Source organism: Lolium rigidum, chromosome 7 (assembly GCF_022539505.1).
Source record: "Lolium rigidum isolate FL_2022 chromosome 7, APGP_CSIRO_Lrig_0.1, whole genome shotgun sequence".
NCBI lineage: Eukaryota > Viridiplantae > Streptophyta > Magnoliopsida > Poales > Poaceae > Lolium > Lolium rigidum.
In genome coordinates this window covers 336,382,743-336,402,732 of record NC_061514.1, presented here as the reverse complement: position 1 = coordinate 336,402,732, position 19,990 = coordinate 336,382,743, and the positions used below count along the sequence as shown (strand labels likewise).

Genomic DNA, 19,990 nt, shown 5'->3' with positions numbered 1-19,990 from the left:
GGAGTCTCTGTTCCGGCACGCCGCCGGGACGGGGAAGTGCCCCCGGAAGGCTCCTCCATCGACACCACCGCCATCTTCATCAACGCTGCTCGTCTCCCATGAGGAGGGAGTAGTTCTCCATCGAGGCTCGGGGCCGTACTCGGTAGCTATGTGGTTAATCTCTCTCCTATGTACTTCAATACAATAATCTCATGAGCTGCCTTACATGATTGAGATTCATATGATGATGCTTGTAATCTAGATGTCATTATGCTAGTCAAGTGGGTTTTACTTATGTGATCTCCGGAGACTCCTTGTCCCACGTGTGTAAAGGTGACAAGTGTGTGCACCGTGTGGGTCTCTTAGGCTATATTTCACGAATACTTATTCACCGTTACGAATGGCATAGTGAAGTGCTTATTTATATCTCTTTATGATTGCAATGTGTTTTGTATCACAATTTATCTATGTGCTACTCTAGTGATGTTATTAAAGTAGTTTATTCCTCCCGCACGGTGTAATGGTGACAAGTGTGTGCATCCGTGTTAGTACTTGGCGTATGCTATGATTATGATCTCTTGTAGATTGTGAAGTTAACTATTGCTATGATAGTATTGATGTGATCTATTCCTCCTACATAGTGTGAAGGTGACAGGTGTGCATGCTATGTTAGTACTTGGTTTAGTCGTGTTGATCTTTCATGCACTCTAAGGTTATTTAAATATGAACATTGAATTGTGGAGCTTGTTAACTCCGGCATTGAGGGTTCGTGTAATCCTACGCAATGTGTTCGTCATCCAACAAGAGAGTGTATAGTATGCATTTATCTATTCTGTTATGTGATCAATGTTGAGAGTGTCCACTAGTGAAAGTGTAATCCCTAGGCCTTGTTCCTAAATACTGCTATCGCTGCTTGATTACTATTTTACTGCGTTACCACTGCTCCGTTACTACTGCTCATACTTATTTATACCACCTGTATTTCACTATCTCTTCGCCGAACTAGTGCACCTATTAGGTGTGTTGGGGACACAAGACACTTCTTGCTTTGTGGTTGCAGGGTTGCATGAGAGGGATATCTTTGACCTCTTCCTCCCTGAGATCGATAAACCTTGGGTGATCCACTTAAGGGAAACTTGCTGCTGTTCTACAAACCTCTGCTCTTGGAGGCCCAACATTGTCTACAAAAATAGAAGCTCCCGTAGACATCACGAAGCGGCGAAGGAGCTGGAGCAACCAGAACGAGCCATTGACCTTTGCCTGGGATGGGGATTTGTGGAGCTCGTACATGTCGGTGGGCTAGGGTTTTGATTAAATATAGACCTGGTTGGAATAGGATGGGGACCGAGTCTCCAGCACCACGTGGAGAAACCGCGTGGAACAGTATGAGGACCGAGTCTCCATCTTGTCTTTTGCGTTCATAGTCCACACGCGAGCTCTAATGGCGCTCGGTCCGCGTGTCTGTCATCTAACGCTGCTCGTATGCATCCTTCCTGTTGCACGTTGCAGACATATGCTGACATACCGAGCTACTAATTAGGATCTAACCTCGTTTTGAGAGCGATCAAAATAACACATGCAACCTTAGATGACACACCGCTGACAATCTATTACGGATCTCCAACACGCGATTGGAGAGAAGCTGGAGGGGTATAGCCTACCGGGGGAAAAAAATTCGCACTCGGGGGTTGAATCACTCTGTAGCTACAAAAGAAGGGGGGGGGGGGCAGCTGCCCCCGCAGCTTACACGACGGGTCCATCCATGGCCAATATGTTCTTCCTTCCTTTTCTAATTTTTATTTTTTTCTTCCCTTGCTTGATCACGTACTGGCATATCCCTCGTCACATCCGCCACGAGGAGGATGCGGTGTAGGTCTGCCACGGGGAGAGAGCGCAATCAGCTTCATGGCATGTACAAAGGCGAGTTGCTTAAGGACGTTGGGAAGACGAAGTAAGAACTTCATAGAAAACAAAGAGGATCCTCTTTATGCAGAAATGAAATGTATAAAAGAATTAACTATTTAGAAATGAAATGAAATTTATATCTGAATAAAATGAAGCAAATGAATGTTTAGATTAAAATAAGTGTGGTCATTTGACCTTGATGTAGGAATGGCTTTAGCAAAAACAAGGAGGCCACGTCCCGAAAACCGGATTATAAACCCATCGAGATCACCTTTCGAGTCGTTGTTAGAGACCCAAAACCTTCATGCATGGGATATACTTAGCATTTTCTGTTTCCCTTTCTTTCAGAACACCTAATTTTTTCTAATGTTCACCTTTGTCAAGATTTTTTTTTGTTAGATTAGATGAAGCAACACTTTTTTTTTGTAATGGCCAGTATGTTACACTTAGCGGCCCATCTCAACAACTCAAATGAAACATTACGGCCCACCCAAAACTACCCTGCCCTTGACGGGCCCAAGAAAAGGCCCAGCTGACCAAACACGCCGCCGCAGTGCCGCACCCAGTCGGACTCGACCCCTTCTTCTCTCCCATTCCTCCTCCCGTCCAGGTCAGAAGGCTACCCCCAAATCCCCAGCCTCCAGATCCACCCGCCGCCGGCCACCACCGTCGCTGCCCGCCCCCGCTCGTCCCCGCCAGCCAGGTACGCGTCGATCTCTCCCTTCCCACTCCTAACCCGATCCTTCCTCGATCTGCTCCGTCGGCGCGACGTGAGGTGAGCGAACGAGCCGTCGTGTGCCCCCGTGCGATTCTGTTTCATCCCTGCGTATTCGTGAGGGGATCTAGCGGTTGTCTACGACGCGCCGGTGATCGGCTAGACGCGGTTTTCCTGGGCCGGGAGATTCGCCTCGCGGCGCGGACGCATCTTCTTGCGCTGTAGGATGATTAGATGACTAGTTCTCTCCTCGGAATTGGGTATCGGTCCGTTGTGGTGATCTGGTGTTTGTTTTAACCTGGTTTGAGATTGGGTTATCTGGTTGAAATATCTCTCGTTGGAATTATGTCGTGGCTAGGTTGGTAATACTGTGCGAGGTCAAAGGAATTTCTTCGGTTTATTAAATTTGCTGGAATCTGGAGAACACACATGGATGTTTTGGGCTCGTCAGGTCACGATCAGTGATTGCCTAGAAAGTTTCATAGTATTTGTAGATGGAAGATACATGAATTTTCCGAGCATGGAAATGTTGTCTTATAGTGTTAGTGTGCTAAATTTAAACACGTTGAGATGCTTTGAAACACCATATTCAGAAATACCTGTTTGATTACCTAATGTAGTGGATTGTACAGTAAGTAAATTTTCTCCATTTCGGTGTTTGCTCCTGCGAGTAGCTGAACAACTGTTTGAAGCCTGTATAGGATTTTAATCAGCCTCACGAATTCAAGGCCCATGTTGCTGAATCTTAGTGCTTTGCAGCCATAATGTATTCCTGTATTGAACTGTCCATCTCAAGGTTAGAAATAAAAGAGTAGCTTTTAAGTCGTGCTATATATTTCTATGCAGGATGACAACAGAGGCACCATTTTACCCACGTGAGAAGATTGTGCAGCAGCAGCAGTATTTCCAGAAGTTGAGCAAGCATACCCACCTTAAAGGGCGCTACGACGTGATCACCTCGGTTGCCATTCCCCTTGCACTTGCTGGCACCAGCTTGTTCATGATTGTAAGTTCAAAATCTCTACCGGTGCTTTGTTACCTGTGTTCTTTGAAATTGCTTCTACCCAGCGAGTGACATCTATCTTGATTTGTAAACAGGGCCGTGGGATCTACAACATGTCCCACGGGATCGGGAAAAAGGAGTGAAGTTCTGTGGGCTTGCTAGTTACCCCAGTACGAGGCATGGAAGCGATACCGTCCAAGCTATGACGTCTTCTTTTTTTGCAAATAATTATTGTCAAAGAACGAGGGTCCATTCCAGTTCTCTTTTGTTGGTATTTGTGGATATTCGATGTCAGCAAATTGATGCTACACTGGCAATGATGATGCTATAACATCGGCATTGTTACCTTTTCAGTTAATCTCATATTTTCTGCTCTATGATTTGTTTCAGCTTATGCTTTCTCTGTGCAATCCTTTGCGTGCCTCTTCATGATATAACTTTGTGTGAATTCATCAGTTCCTTTGGGTGGTGTGCAGCAAGTTCCTAACAGTTTTAGGGTGAAGCCCTGAATAGTTGCATCTAAAAACATATTGGCTAATCTGAGCTCAAAGAGCTGATAGGTTACACGACTTGTTGGTCTCTTGCATGATAGTGACTTCTTATTGGCTAATCTGAGCTCAAGTTATTAGTCTGATTTTTGGTAGATGAATGTATTCTCATCAATGAACTCGTGATTCTTGGTAGACGATCGTATTCTCATTAATGAACTCGTTCCTAAACCATTTGGTTTTAAGTGCTGTTGGTTCGTTTAGAGAATCGGAATGGAATGTCCTGATCATTCGGAATGGACAAAATTGTCCATTATTCACGAGCCATACCATCCTGAAGGTTTGTTTAGAGAATCGGAATGGAACGTCCTGATCATTCGGAATGGACAAAATCGTCCATTATTCGCAAGCCATACCATCCTGAAAGCAATGATGAGCGTCTGATTCTGAGGAATGCTAAGCTTTACTCCGTCATAGGATAACCTGGCTAACATAGGGTATCAGACCGTCACAATAGATATTAGAGGGACGCTAGGAACTTATTTACACATGTACAACTAAAATTTCAAATGCCACTGCAGCAGCTAGACTGAATTAGTACTTCGACAACTCCATTCCTCCCATGTTGCTACAAGTTAAAATTGGAGAGATTGCCCACCTGAAAAAGGGGATGAACAGGAATCAGCTTCAGTAGAGTAGGAGATAGCATTCCAGATCATTTGATTCCATCAAGTCTGAGCAAGAAGATTAGCAGAAAATATAATAAACAATCAAGGAAAAACCTTGCATCAGAATGATAGTATTGAATTTCAAACATTATGTCAAAAATGAATAAACATGCAAGTCTACAACAAAAGCTAATACGCCAGAACACTATTATACTAATCGTTTAATTGATTGGGAATATAGGATTCAGTTTCTACTTTGTTATATCCAAAATGCCTATGTTGGACCAAAGAACATTGAGAATAATCAAGCCTGAAACTTTTATTACAATGAAGTGCAATGCGACCATAAAGGATTTGAGGATCCCTGAACATACCATTAAGCATTCGTTGTATGTACTCCCTCCTGTAGATTTCAGGGAGGGCAAGAAACATGCCCATTTGGTTTGGTTCCCTCGCAAAAACAGTTGCAGCATCGACCACTTGGCTTCCAGTAAACCCAAGCTTTTGCATTTCAGCAATGGCTCTTACTCTGGCATTCTGCTGGGGAACCTCAGGCGCTAACTTTTCTTGTAGATCAGTACGACACTCAGTCACTGCTGCAGCCGTGCTGGCACTCTGAGTGGTACTTCGAAAATGATCATGCGCATCCTTGAACCGCTCCATGGCTGATGTGGTGATGCTCACATTCTGCACAACACTCTGAAATTGAGTGTACGCATCCTTGAACGTCTCCATTGCTGCTGCCATTGAGCTGGCATGTTGAACAACATTCTGGAAGTGACGGTGCACATCCTTAAACAGCGCAACTGCTTCCGCCATCGTGTCGACATGCTGACTTGCACCTTGGTAGTGGCCACGTACATCCTTAAGCATGTCCAGAGATGGACAATTTGATTCAATCTTCTTCCTTTTCCCACCATACTTACATTTCTTCGGCTTCTCATAGCTTGATGCAGCGTCCAAGGAGCGACCGGATGGTCCAGCGGACATCCTATCCTCCTCCGGTTCCCCATCTCCACCTTCACTCGTATTTCCATTCTCCAAGTTAGCAGCTGCTTCTTCGGACACTTCCATCCCTTCTCTCGCGGTTCTATCCTTGCCATATATCGCATCAAACGCGTCAAAATGTGGAAATGGAATACCATTCAGACCCTTGGCTCTAGGATTGTCCTGCAAAGATGAAAACAAGTCAATCAATACAAACAACACATTCCGAAGATAGACACAGTGCCTAAAACACCAGGAATGGCTTACTTTGCAATACTCATCGTACCGTTCCTTTTCACAGCGGACGACCTTTCTGGACCCATCCCAGGAGAACCCCGGCGACGCCAGCATATCTTTGATGGAGTAGAACTTGCACTTCAGCACTTTCAGCCGAGAATCGACGTGGGGACTGGCCTTGATGCCGCGGCCGGGCAGCTTCTGCGCGAGGAGGCTCTCGATCCCTTGAGAGTAGCAGTTCTTGAAGCCCCCTCCCTGGACCCTGAACCTGGGGTCGAGGGAGACCTCGCACAGGGCTTTGACGAGCTCCTCGTCCTCGTCCCATGTCCACTTCCTCTTGTTCCTGCCTCTGCCTCGCACAATCGTGGGGCTCTCAGCCTGGTCCATCCCTGAAACGTGAAGAAGAAGGAATGAGTTGATGAACACTGCAATGATAAACTTTATCGAGACGAACCTGAAACAGTAGCCGTACCGCGGAGCATAGTGTGCTAAGAGAAAAGTAAATTACGGAAATGTATGAACTGGATATAGACCTGCGAAAATAAGATGGCGCACTACACTGCCAGGACAAGAACGGAGAGGGAGCAATTTGAGCTTGAAGTAACCTGAAGGTGAAGGAGGACAGAAAAGAACAGTAGAAAATTCGCGTCAGAGAAGAAAAAAATGGTAGTTCCGAACGCCATAATCTAGACGAGGAGGGGATTGGAGCTATGTACCTCACGAGCAGCGGCTTCGAGACGGCGGGGGCGAGCGGCGGAGCAGACGGCGACCGAGAGACGTCGGAGGCTAGCGGCGGGGAGAGACGGGATTGGGAATGGGAATCCAGGTTCGTGGTGGGGGATTACCGGACCGGACTAGGGTTACTGCAATTGCGCAGTTGGGAGTTGGGACCGAGCTTCAGAGTGCGATTCCCACTACTACCTCACCTCGACCACGCGTCTGGGATTGGCTTTGACGTCTGGGATTAGGAATTCGTCATAAAGCGAACTTTTGGAAACATGGGCACTCTTGAACCCGATTAAATTTACTCAGTACTACGTTATACAGTTATTCGACCACCAAAAGTTACAGAAAGTTCGGGAGGAGGGAGTTTTCTTTGGACTTTTCATTTAAACTTGCGATTTTCACGTAAGATAAGTGCTTTCGAATTTGGGTACGAAAATGGGCACGCATATACATACATGCGTCCTCCCGCAACTTTTTTTTAGAATTTTTGGATCGGTAGAAATACAAATTTAGGAGCCAACAAATTATTAGGGTTCATGAGTATCCATGTGTCATTTCATACTTTTGAATTCGTGGCCTCATATAGTCATATGTAAGGGCATCTCCAGCCAACCAAAACGGCGCCCGCATACATATAATGCGTAACTGTCTGTTTAGGTGTCTGTTTAGGTTAGGGATGCATCCAGCGTCCCGACACATGTTACCCTCCCAGATATAACAAACAGACAGTCTTCAGTCTTTATACTACAGTAATGAGTTTCAATATTACACACTAAAACTTTCCAGATATAACAAACTAAAAAAAAAGTATGTTTATGTTTGTCTTAAAAAAAATTGGAAGATGTTATTAACTTTTGGCTTTACACATATTAAAGTAGTTTTTTTTGGACAAAGTCATAATTTGAGAACAGTGTCAATGCCAGGCTAGCGGGAATAGTGCATAATTGGCAACGTAAAGGCATGCTTTGTTTTATGTTGAATGCTGGGATCCTACAAAAACTAATATGGCAGATAATTTTATCGAAACAAAATACAGGTCTGACAGAAGAGGCCAATTTTTGGAGGATTTGGATTTGGAGTATTGCAACACTTATTTTCCTTATTCCCATGTTTTTGGACTTTTGCAAATCAGAGGCCCTAAACATCTAACAAAATGCATCTCTATTGCCTATTACTGACGATATGCAGTTGAGAGGACTATGTAAAACTAACTGGACTTCATGCATACAAGAAAGCAAAGCTTGAGAAAACAATGACATATACATCCATTTTAGCATCAAGTAATATGGATCGGAGGGAATATTACATTTTTTTTCTTCGGCGATCACAAAATCCTCAGAGCAGTGAGCACACAAAAACTACCAAGAGATGGTGGCCCATACATCAGAAGAAAATATTATCCTTTACAGTGTAAAATAACATAGTACCTTCAATCTATTGATCCAACAGTAAATACTAGCATCCATGTTGCTAATAAGAGCGCCGTTAGAAACAAGGCGTTACACAAGAACATTCTGTACAGAATTGCAGAGTACAAGCAAGATCAGTCACTGGCGGAGTGTCAACTGTGAACTATGAGTTCATGAATTACTTTTAGTTCTGTCTGTAAGGAAAACTCCGGTGAACAAGAGCTCCGTATCACAGTCTGAGATATTGGCAGACTGACAGTCACGGCAACTGGAACTTGAAGAGTTCACAGTGGTGTTGTATGTGCAGGATTTTGCATCATATAGCGCAATCAGTGCCGGAATGTTCTGACAGCTTGGTCAATTCTTCTCCGGCAAAGCGGACAGTTTGTTACGTGTGAAGAGCAGGTCATACAGCAACACATGTGGCCACATCTACAAAAGGTTGAATGGTCAGGCACATTTTGGGTTGACATAGCAAGAGCATAGCTAGCAGGGAAAGATGCTTATCAACGAGCATTTGTGGAGATAGCTCAGGAAAAAAAATCCTCGCTAATCAGAGCTAAAAATGTAAATAAGGTTTGCGAGGTCAGGGGAAACTAATCAGATTCCAACAGAAATTGAAATGAATAGCTTTCGATAATGTTTACTAAGTTGCTTCATCATTTAGAAATATTCCCACTGGTAAGCAAGTTGCAAGGCGTTAAACAGGAAAAAATGTGGTTTTTTAATTGAGGAGAGACAAGCATGATGCACCGCTCCTGACAGGGATCAAACATGGGTGGCAGGCTGCACGCAAACAGCTAGCCAACTGGTCGAGGTTCAGTTCTTGATCAAAACAAAACAGGTCACCCAAGATGGAACAGCAAACAGTACAATGTTTATAACGTATACTTGGAATTATCCAAAATGAAAATGTTGAAAACAGCTTAATTATTAACGTATAATACTATGCGATGAAATGTGGAGTGTAAAATAAGGTACTTACGGCACAAAAACTGCATTATACTCCTGTTCAAGGCATATGACACATATTTCCAGGACCAACTGATCCTTCTTACTGTTAGGCTCACCGCCTGATGTACCATCTGCCATTTCACATAATAAAAAAGTACACCATAAGATATGAACTAGTACAAACAAGATATCCTAATCAATCTATAAGAAAATCACCTTCAGCTTCCCTAGCCTGCCTTTGTGCTGCAGCAGCACGAGCCCTGTATGGATAAAATGAACACGTTATCTTACATAACATCATTGTTCTGAAACTCCATATCAACAACATGATTAGTGCTTGCTAAAGTATCTTAGAATTGCCTATTTGGTCCCATGCATGATTGCTAGTTTGTGGTGTTCATCGAACACAAAAATAGTTCCCAGTGTAAAAACATTTTGCATAGTGTGTCTAGTGCATTCCTTTTCAACTGCATGTGACCTTTAGAATACATGGATTAGCTGCAGGTGTCTGATATGCAGTTTTTGCAACTGAAAGCATAGGGAAATTAAAGTACTACTCAGTGATCAAGATAAAAAAAAAAGTGTCATGCAACCATGTTCAGCACATATGAATGAACCTCCTGAATGTATGAAAACAAAAAGGATGGAATTGCTGTCCGAAGAACCTATCCCCTTTACTCTAAATAAAGGAACTGATGTTTGTACATACTTCCTGTGAAATTCATGCTGGCGCTTTTTCTGTAGAAAATGCTCTAGTGCACGCTTAGCAAGAAGAAAGACACCAAAAGCTGCAAAGCCCATGGAAGCAAGCTTGTACAATCTGTCAAAACAAGACGTGCCATCATCAGCAAGACCCTTGAGGCCTTAACAGAGAGAGAAATATTGTTCTAACATCATTTCCATACTTGGCCCATTTCCCGAGATTCAAGATAAGTTGATCGATGCTTTTAGGAGATGCATAAAATGGTCCTTTGTGTGGTCTCTGAATTCGAATAGTTCCAACATCGTCTTTAATGGCCTTGTCAAATAGCATAACAAACAAGAACAAAATTAAGGACTACAGAAATCAGCCATGCCAACGAAAATTCACAACAGCTTGAAATCCAATTAAATCTATGGAGACTACCTCACCAACAACAGTCAATGAAGTTCCAGTTGGAAGAACTCTTTCAGTTCGCTTTACTCCGAGCATCTACAAAAGTTATTGCTAAATTATGAATAGCAGTTCCATATGCATTGGCCTTGCTCAAAATGTGGTTGCACAAACCTTCAGTCCTTGTAAATAATCTAGAGTTCCACGTACAAGTGTTCGCCCTGACTCCTCAAAAACCTCGCTTGCAACAGTTAAAACTAACCCGGCTGCAGAACGAGCGCCGACTACATAAACACGCCCAGTGCCATCATCCTGGCGATGAATTGGATGTTAGAAAAGTAATGAAGCTGGATGCTATCACAGAATCGTAAGATATCATCAAGTTAAATAAGCACATAGTGAATTTATAAATACAATTATCTTTTGTCTTTCGAGCAGTCACTTCATTTACGTTTACATAACAATTTGGAGCTTAAGCTTAGGAATATTGTTTTTACTGTACAAGCATTAACAATGCCCAATAAGCTAAGGTCTTAACGTCAATACATTAACAATGCCTAAGCTAAGGTCTTAACGTCTAAAGTCGGTACTGAGGGAATGCTCTTTTCAAAACAATACGGTTAGCTACTCTTGACATAGCCCATAGTAGCACCACATATAGGTGCTAACTGATACCAAACATTTAAAGTTTCGTTTTACCCATGAACAGATGATTTAGCATCACCAGCCAAGCTTAGCTTTGTGCCATAGATACTGGAGTTGGCAACCATGGCTACAATACTTAGCATTAACATTACCAACATTTTCTCACCTACACGACTATCTTAGCAGCTAGGGGCACAGGGTGTTCTTGTTTGGCATAGATCTGGTCAGCAAACAGAAAAGGTAGTCCAGACTCAGAGTACAAACAGAGACAGCTAAAACCCAAGCTTTCCACAAATAAAGTTCTAGATAAACTCAGTTTGGACACATAATAGCAACATCAATATTCAAAGTAAGGCTTAGATTTAACTACTTGTATCGACAGAGGGAAAAAAAAGCCCACAGAACATTACCAGGTACCATGGAACCTCTTTGCTAACAGAAAGCATCACAGCTGAATCTTGAATCCAGGATCCAGCATCATTGTGCTTCAGGAAGTGTTGCTCTGCCTACAAAGAACAAAAAGTTAGCAGATTGCTACAATTACTAACAACAAACCCATGTGCTAATTAATATAAAATGAAATCAGTAGCTACCGTTTCCTCAACTATTACACCTCTCATACCACTTTGTTGGCAGACAAGTGGTGTATCTGAACTAACTCGCCCAGAGACTGCCACCACAAGTGGCAGGACTTTACTTGCGGCGTCCAAGATAGCAGCTGTTGAAGAGAGTGGAAACATGTTAAAACGTACCATCTTCATAACGTACTTAACCAACGATATCAAATGATAATCTCTGTCCAAAGTACATTACATGTAAAGCAGGCTGACAAAAGAAAATGTCTTAACTCTTATCTACGCAAATGCTGGACTTCCATTACGATATTTAAAGCCATACTGATAAATTCAGAACACTTAGATTTTGCAGGAGAACAAATTTTGCTGTTGTGGAGACAGTGGTGAGACAGACATCTATCTACTTACAAATGCAATGAAATCACTGATAGCCAAACATGGTGCCATTTGTACCAGAGAACAGCACTAAATATCAACATCATCTGCAAGCCTAATCATGTAACTTAAATCCCCCTTTTAAGAGTTCATCTCATTGGGAGGAGGCTAAGATCACACTAGCTCAGAGGACAAGTACTTGCTGGAAACTAGAGCTCAAATGGCTTCACTGACGCAGTAGCAAATAAGCTGCAACCCAGTGTACCGCTACTGAGGAATTCATCGGACAACCTACAACACATCGATCAAACCCTAGCTCAGCTCACCCACCCAAATCCTTCAAGCTGCCAGTCCTCGCCACCGATCGCAGCACCTCCGCGTCCCTGCGGATCCAACCAACCAACACCAAGTCAGCACCACCAGAATCGCCAAATGGAGAACAAATTCAAAACAAGAAAAGAAAATCCGCACCTCCCGCTGCTCCTCCCGAGGAGATACAGCGCCGCGGCGCTGAGGCAGCACCCGACCCCGCCCCACGGGATCATCATCTCGCGCGGAGGATCGAGCACGCGACCGGCGAATCCGGCGCGCGCGCGGGAACGGATTGCGCGAATTCGGCTGTTGGGGACAAGAAGATTTCTTTTTCTTCCCCTGTTTTTGGGCAGGATTACGGCGAGGTGGGCAAAGCACTGGATACCAGAGCTGGAAGCGGACGGCAATGGTCGCGAGCGGGTCCCACATGTCATAGAGCAAATCCACTGACATGTGGGGCCGAGCAACTGGATAAGCACGCTCACGTGGGACCCACGGTAACCGACGGCGAAATGGCGAATGGCATCGAGGTCTGATCGATCTGGACCGTCGAATTTCGATCGGAGAAACTTTCGCTTACATGTGGGGCCGTGCTAGGGTTTAAGAGGAGGAGCAGGTTCCCCGGCGGCGGCGCATCCACCCACCACCACCATGGAGAAGACGAGCCTCTCGTCGGCGCTGTTCGCCGGCACCCGCTTCGACCGCAAGCGCTTCGCCGGCGACATCGCCCGCTTCCGGAAGGGCGGCACCCCTGCCGCCGCCCCCGAAGCCGCGCCGCCGCCGCCGGCCCCGGAGAAGAAGCGGAAGCGCAAGAGCAAGAACAACGCCAAGAAGATTAAGAAGAAGAAGAAGCGCGCCGATGGGGCCCCCTCTGGTGAGCTTTCGGTCCCAGGCTGCTTTGGTCTCGGACGGTGGCTGTGCTGGTGAGTTTGATTCCGTCGTTGGGCTTGCTCTGCAGATGTTGTGGAGGGGTTCAGCGTGTTCAAGGGGGCGGAGCTGAAGGATGCTGCTGCGGACGACTCTGTGGAGGTGGAGCCGCGGAAGGATGAGGACACAGAAGCTGAACGGCGGCGGAAGGAAGCCGAGAGGGAAATCGAGGTAATGCTCATGATTCATCATCCCTTCTGTGGTTTGGTAAGCGTGTTGGCAGAAATAAGTGTATCTGAATATGTGATGAGCAAGTAGCTATGTTACGAGCTACGAGTTATGCCCCCATCACCATGTTGAATGAATAGAAACCAGTGATGCTTAATTGTTTATCTTTGCAACTGTAAGTCTGTAACCTCCTGAGGTTGGATTTTTGATCTTGTGGGTTGGTTTCCAGAGAGCTGCCATTCTCCGCAAGAGATTTGACATCCACATTTCGGGTCACAATGTCCCAGCACCGCTTGAGAGCTTTGAAGAACTGGTTTCGAGGTTAGCAGTTCGTCATTGTAGGGTCCAGAAATTACTTATCCCAGCCTTGTTAATGAACACCATACAAGGTCATTATGTAATAATAATGTAAGGTCGTTATGCTAAGCCTCTTTATTTGTGTGACTAGGTATGGCTGTGATTCATATTTGGTTGGGAACCTGTCAAAACTTGGATTTCAAGAGCCTACACCTATCCAAAGGCAGGCCATATCCATTCTTCTTTCAGTGAGTGACTTCCCCCCTCTGTTTCGGACTTCAGTACCCTTGGCACAGGAAATTATAGTTGCTTACAGCAATTGCCTCTCAATGCTTGCTTCAGGGCAGGGAATGCTTTGCTTGTGCACCTACAGGCTCTGGCAAGACGCTGGCTTTCTTGCTCCCGATACTTATGAAAATCAAGGTATTTATCTTCATGATATTGTGTTTTTGCTGTTTAGATTCCTTTGACATGCTTTATGATGATTGTTGTTCTAATAGCCAGGGTCCAAAGGAGCTGTCAAAGCTGTTATTCTTTGCCCGACAAGGGAATTGGCAGCACAAACTACCAGAGAATGCAAGAAGTTTGCAAAGGGAAGGAAGTTCTCTATCAAGCTAGTGACCAAGGATCTTTCGCAAGATGGGAATTTCAAGGATATGCACTGTGATATCCTTGTATCCACCCCCCTTCGTTTGAACCATGCTATACAAAAAAGAGACCTTGACTTAAGTAGGTATGTAATCGTACCGTAGAGCCTTAAGTGTTAACTGTTTTATTTGTCAAGAAATATTTCATCTTCGTCATCTGTGTCCTCATATTTTTTGCAGAGAACCCAAGAATTTTGCTTAAACATTTTCTTTAGAACTATAAACATAGTCCAACCATAACACGGAATTGCCTCATGCAGGGTGGAGTACCTTGTCTTGGATGAGTCTGATAAGCTTTTTGAGCTTGGATTTGTTGAAGTGATAGACTCAGTTGTTAAAGCATGCTCAAACCCTTCAATAATCCGATCTTTGTTCAGTGCCACATTGCCTGAAACAATTGAGGCTCTTGCACGCACAATAATGCATGATGCTGTTCGGGTCATTGTGGGAAGAAAGTGAGTATCACATCTTCTTGTGAACAGGAATTCAGCATACTTTGCAGGGGCTATTTTCATAATAAGTTGTTAAACTTGCAGGAATTCAGCATCCTCACTGATTAAGCAACGGTTAATTTTTACTGGAACTGAGAGGGGGAAGTTGATAGCTCTTCGCCAAAGCTTTGCAGAAGTATGTCATGATCCTTCACTGGCAGTTTCTCCCGGTTTCCATATATCTGGCATGGTTTTAGGACTGTTTTATGCCTAACCTGCTTAACACTAATGCATCAACATCCTTCTATGTATGCACATATATAAATAGTAAAGCTAAGCCTATCATTGTGCTATTAGCCTTAATCTAACTACTTGCAAAATAGGAGTTTCTATGTGTTTCAGATTTTATTATGAGTTGTTGACCGACTGTCTTCAATTGTAGTCCCTGAATCCTCCGGTGCTGATATTTGTTCAAAGTAAAGAGAGGGCAAAAGAGCTCTACAAGGAACTGGCATTTGATGACATTAGAGCCGATGTAATTCATGGAGACCTTAGTGAAGAGCAGGTAACTTTTGCAAAATACATGTTACTACTGATTTTTTTTTTATAAATGCATGTTATTTTGATTTTCACTTGTGTAATATTGTCGACATCGAGCCCACTAGCTCAATTTGTATTTCCTAACTGTAGCGCGAAGATGCTGTTGACAACTTGAGAGCTGGCAAGAGTTGGGTACTAATAGCAACGGAGGTCCTTGCCCGTGGAATGGATTTCAAAGGTGTCAACTGCGTAATCAACTACGATTTTCCAGAGTCTGCTTCTGCCTATATTCACAGAATAGGTAAGAAAGATATTCGGCTTTCCCTCCTGGACATGGCCGTTGCAGTAAGATTATAAATCACTTGTCTTGTTATACAGGGCGGTCTGGAAGAGCAGGCAGATCGGGGGAGGCGATCACGTTCTTCACAGAGGAGGACAAGCCATTCCTGCGCAACATTGCGAATGTGCTGGTATCTTCAGGCTGCGAGGTTCCTTCCTGGATGGTGGCATTGCCGAAGCTCAAGAGCAGGAAGCACAGGGTGGACAGGGACCACATTTCCTTTTTAACTGATGAAGATTGAGATGCTGCGATTGTAAGTTTATAACCATAACGATTTGTTAGATGACACGTTTGGCTTCAGTTTTCCATGTTTGATTGCCTTGTGTGTCATTCATTCTGTTCGGCTAAAAATTAATACATGAGATGGGCTTATGCATGTTTCTTGCTACAGTTTTGTGGATAGTTAAAGTAGGTTGGTTCTGAAATTTGACTTATAATTAGGTTCATCTCAGAACATGATACAAAGAATAACGGACGTACTTGAGTCGTTTCGGACCTGACCTCATGGCTCAACTTGTTTTGTAAGCTCATCTTTGTAAGCTCATCCCCTAGATCCGTGCTGCTGAAGAACAGGATGCACAGCTCCTCGTTGCCGGTCTCTCAGAATCTCCATCCTGTGTGTACCCTTGAGCTTTATGAACTCTAGTCCTGAGTCCTGACTTTTGTCCTCGACTCTTCTCCAGAAGGAGAAAAAAGGCTTTCAGCCACCTCAACCTCATTGATAGGCAGCGTTTCTAAGATTATAATATAGATATGACTACAAATGACGCACAAATCCAAAATCTGATATGCAAGGTGAAGAAATTGACAGCTCTGGCGGTGATGATGCTGCACATAGTGACATAGACATCGATTGAGACCAGTATAGTTCTGGTGGTTGATGAGGGTGATCGTCTTTTGGGTTCCGGCAGGGGCATCCTCTCTAGGTTGCTAATATTCCTCTATCTGTGCTATCTGCTCGTTACCAGCGTAAATAAAAGAGCAATGCCCCTAGTCTCCAGGGCAGGGGAAGAGAGTCAGAGAGACCCTGCTCCAATTGACTATTTGAGGCTATAAAAACGCTGGCAGGCCGGCTCCCTTCTCCACTGACAAGTTACCTTCAGCTCAAGCTAAGACTCTGTTCCTCATACCATCTCATGTCTTATTGAGGGATCTGTATCTCAAATATTTAATTCTAGAATTGCAGAAAGATATCCAGCCACTTTAGCAAGCTGATTGATTTTGAGTTTCAACATAATCTTATATCTCTCACAATGCAGTGAGAAACTTTCACACGGTTAAGATGGATATATATGTGCTCACTACAGCTCTGAAGAACATGTTCAACTTGACAACCTGATCATGGTCTCCGTTACTAAGCTACAACTACAGAAATACTGTAGAAAGCACACACACAAATCTGGTGCTATCAATCTATCTGATTCTACGGGGGTTGGGAGCCATTTCCATCATCAGCTGCCCATGTCGAGAGGGCGTAGAGCACCCTGCCTTTCCATCCCAGCAGAAGCCAGTGGCCATCCTCATTGACTATGAAATGCCTGTGGTACTGCTCCTTCACTTGGTCCTTGAGCATCTCAACAATGTCACGGTCCAACGGCAGTTGCCTCAGGCCCGCTCGCTGGTTTTGTGTCTGCCATTCCTTGTAGTTCTGAGGGCGTTCCACCCGGTCAGCGCCCTCGCAGGCAATGATATTCACTGCGCGCCGGCCCAATACTTTGCGCTCAAGCAGTAACCTCTTGCCGCTGTCCCGCTCCCGCGGCATGGTGGTTGCCATCATGTCAAACTGTGCCGTGAAGTTAGATAGCGCTTGGTGGAAACGAGTCTTGAAGAGTGCAGAGCTGTAAGGTCCGTTTATGGTGGCGTGGACGAACACGGAGGGTTTCATCTTCCTGACAGTGTTGAGCACCAAGTCCCTTGGGTTTACCATGTCGAAGGTGAGGCCTTCGTCCATCAAGGTCCTAAAATGGAAAAGGTTGTTCACGACGAGCACCTCATCAGGATCAATGTCGAGGTCCTCGGCGCGGATGACCTCTAACTTGGCTATGATAGCACGGAACTTGAATGGCACGCCTAACTGGCTTGCGCAGTGGCTGAGCCTGTGTTTCGACTCCTCGGCATGCTTGACCGGACACAACCCGGGCTGTGGGCTAATAATTCCGGTTAACCTCACCTCCGGTGGCCCACCCTCCCTTTCTGCTAGCCACCGGAGCAACTCCGGCCACTGGAACCCGTCGTTGACGCCGTAGTGCACAATGTGCAGCTTCTTCCTCCCCGCCACTGCGTTGTAGATGTTCTTGTTGGAGAAGTGGATGGACACCTTCAGGAAGCAGCAGGTGGCCATGTACAGGTGGTAGCCCTTGAGGAACTCCATGATGTTGGCGTGCGTCGCCACGGTGATTGAGTGGTAGAGTTGCCAACCTGTGCCTGCCAGCCGTGCCTCCAGCCCCTCGGCAAAGTAATGCGCCAGCCGCTGCGTCGCGTCCCCCGTCGGCAATGAGTTCCTCTTGATCCGCTCCAGAAGATCGCCTGCTCTGCGCCGGTCGATGGTAGCCACCGCCTCAGCGCAGCGGATGAGCAACGTTTCCAGGTCAGCCACCATCATCTGCGTCGCACCATGCCTCACACGCGGCGCCTTCCTGCAAATGCTCTGCTGCGCCGCCTTGTCACCCCTCTCCTTCATTGTCTCACTGGGGTACATGTCGTAGCCGCTAGAGGTGAGCAGGTCGTCTGACATCTCAACCGTGGTGTGTTCCTTCTCTGAGTCAGTATGCACAGGCACTATTTGCTTGCTGCTCCTGCCCATGCGCGGCACCGTCTCACCATCCAAGTCGTCAAACCTGTTCTTACGCCTTCTACCATCCATGAACCCGTTTTGTGTGGGTAAGAACCTGTTGGCTTCCTCCATGCCTTTGAGAAAAGCCATGCTGGACAGCATGCCGATGCTGGTGCTGCTACTGCTGGGCTCCTCTGCCACGGTGACTGTGCCATTCAAGAAGGTAGGATTGTGTACCTCAGTAGACAGGAACCCATATGAGGTGGTGCCGGAAGCAGAGAGGATCTCGGCGAAGGGCTGCTCGGCCTGCAGGACCATCGGGTGGTCAGGGTATCGGTAAAAGAACTTGTCGACAGGAATGTCCTCCTCCATGAGCATGTGTGAGATGTATGCCAGGGCCAGGCCATCCTGCGTCTGCTGTGAATCGCCATGGCTTGTCGAGGCACAGTCGAGGAAGAGGGAAGGGGACAGTGGTGCAGGCTCGACAAGTGCAAACAACTTATCCTGGGTGGCAGCCATTGCCTGCACGGCGTTGTGGTTCTTGGTCATGGTGTAGAGGAAATATCATCTGTATCCATCCCATGTGAAGCCAACAATCAGGTCATCTTCTTGCAGTTGGAGCCATCGAAGCATTTCATTGCACAAGATCGGTTTAATCATCGAGCAGCGCCTGCACATATGGATAAACAAACAAGGTCTGCTGTGAAAAAAATTATGTTTGTCTTGGTGTTTCAGCCATCCTCTTGTCCCTTTTCTGATCAGCGGCAGCAATTTTTCTTGTGCAAAAATCAATTTATATGTGGAGATGATGTGCTGTACTGATGTTGTGAGTTAATATGATTCATATCTGGACAGATATTTGGGTTTCTATGGGATCCGGCCTTAAATTTTTTTTTTCCAACACCTGGCTTCTAGCTAGGATCACGAGGTCAGATAGACAGATACCCATTTTTTATGTTTCAAACGAGACCTTTTCTTTAACACCTGGCTTCTAGGACCATACTTTTGTTTTATTAGCCAGGTGTTGAAAAAATATTTTATTCGGCACATCTTATTTGCCAGGAAGAACATGGAATGGGGACTACTCGAAGCAATTCCTCCATGTTGTAGCCATAACACGCCCAGTCAATAGGAGAGAAACTTGAGCGCTAACACTATTGTGATGGAATCCTAATGTTCATCACCACCAAGACGTTCTCCTAATATCCAACTGCCACCATCCTCCGCAAGTATGCAACTTCAAATACACCATATCTCCAATTTGCAGCTGTGTTTCAGATCTGTGTAATTTTCATTCCTTCTGCTTTGAGCAAGGTTTGCTTAACCTGTTGAGCAACTTCAGTAGGAGTAGGTTTGAAATCAGCTCGAGTGTCTTCAAGTTGTAGTACCTTTCAGCAATTTGAGGAGGAGGTCCGCCATATATTGCTTGAAAAGGAGTCATTTGGAGAGTTGTATGAAAAGTGGTGTTGTACCACCATTGTGCAAGTACCAGCCAATGGTGCCATTTCTTGGGTTGCAGGAAAGCCATGTTCCTCGGGTAATTTTCAAGGCATTGTTGCCCATATGTCTATGAGTGGTAAGCAGTGCTGAAATGAAGCTTGACTCTCGTAGTGATATAGGTATGCCTAAGGAGCATGTCGCATACATACCCCTGGTCTATTATTGGAGCAAAAGGTTCATGGAGTTGAAGTTTCGGAAGCCCGGAAGGATGAAGATGTTCGGATTAGGAAAGTAAAGTTATTATAGAAAACTTGTAATCAATATAGGAAAAGGCTGAGTGCAGCCCGATAACTTAT

The 19,990-nt window shown here is 45.1% G+C and overlaps 5 protein-coding genes across 5 annotated transcripts; 2 read left to right on the top strand and 3 right to left on the bottom strand.

The window, feature by feature from the left end:
- The first annotated feature begins 2,461 nt into the window (after window positions 1–2,461).
- On the top strand, window positions 2,462–3,991 carry LOC124676510. Its single transcript, XM_047212555.1, has 3 exons — window positions 2,462–2,587; window positions 3,446–3,605; window positions 3,698–3,991. The coding sequence occupies exons 2-3, from the start codon at window positions 3,447–3,449 to the stop codon at window positions 3,743–3,745; spliced, it is 207 nt and encodes a 68-aa protein (XP_047068511.1). The 5' UTR covers window positions 2,462–2,587; window position 3,446; the 3' UTR covers window positions 3,746–3,991.
- Window positions 3,992–4,635: 644 nt separating this feature from the next.
- On the bottom strand, window positions 4,636–6,369 carry LOC124679067. Its single transcript, XM_047214894.1, has 3 exons — window positions 6,013–6,369; window positions 5,133–5,928; window positions 4,636–4,748 (listed from the first exon to the last, which is right to left on the bottom strand). The coding sequence occupies exons 1-3, from the start codon at window positions 6,367–6,369 to the stop codon at window positions 4,726–4,728; spliced, it is 1,176 nt and encodes a 391-aa protein (XP_047070850.1). The 3' UTR covers window positions 4,636–4,725.
- A 1,701-nt stretch (window positions 6,370–8,070) lies between these two features.
- LOC124675661 (E3 ubiquitin-protein ligase SP1-like) lies at window positions 8,071–12,413 on the bottom strand. Its single transcript, XM_047211732.1, has 11 exons — window positions 12,231–12,413; window positions 12,090–12,142; window positions 11,403–11,527; window positions 11,220–11,315; window positions 10,339–10,476; window positions 10,198–10,263; window positions 9,977–10,089; window positions 9,781–9,891; window positions 9,288–9,331; window positions 9,103–9,202; window positions 8,071–8,549 (listed from the first exon to the last, which is right to left on the bottom strand). Exons 1-11 carry the CDS (start codon window positions 12,305–12,307, stop codon window positions 8,447–8,449), a joined length of 1,026 nt encoding a protein of 341 aa, XP_047067688.1. The 5' UTR covers window positions 12,308–12,413; the 3' UTR covers window positions 8,071–8,446.
- A 309-nt stretch (window positions 12,414–12,722) lies between these two features.
- LOC124676161 (DEAD-box ATP-dependent RNA helicase 57-like) lies at window positions 12,723–15,793 on the top strand. Its single transcript, XM_047212236.1, has 11 exons — window positions 12,723–12,945; window positions 13,030–13,169; window positions 13,396–13,487; window positions 13,615–13,711; window positions 13,806–13,886; window positions 13,964–14,196; window positions 14,371–14,565; window positions 14,647–14,737; window positions 14,984–15,106; window positions 15,232–15,382; window positions 15,460–15,793. The coding sequence occupies exons 1-11, from the start codon at window positions 12,723–12,725 to the stop codon at window positions 15,660–15,662; spliced, it is 1,629 nt and encodes a 542-aa protein (XP_047068192.1). The 3' UTR covers window positions 15,663–15,793.
- A 1,051-nt stretch (window positions 15,794–16,844) lies between these two features.
- Window positions 16,845–18,743, bottom strand: LOC124673488 (scarecrow-like protein 33). Its single transcript, XM_047209561.1, has one exon. The coding sequence runs from the start codon at window positions 18,741–18,743 to the stop codon at window positions 16,845–16,847; it is 1,899 nt and encodes a 632-aa protein (XP_047065517.1).
- Between the last annotated feature and the right edge of the window lie 1,247 nt (window positions 18,744–19,990).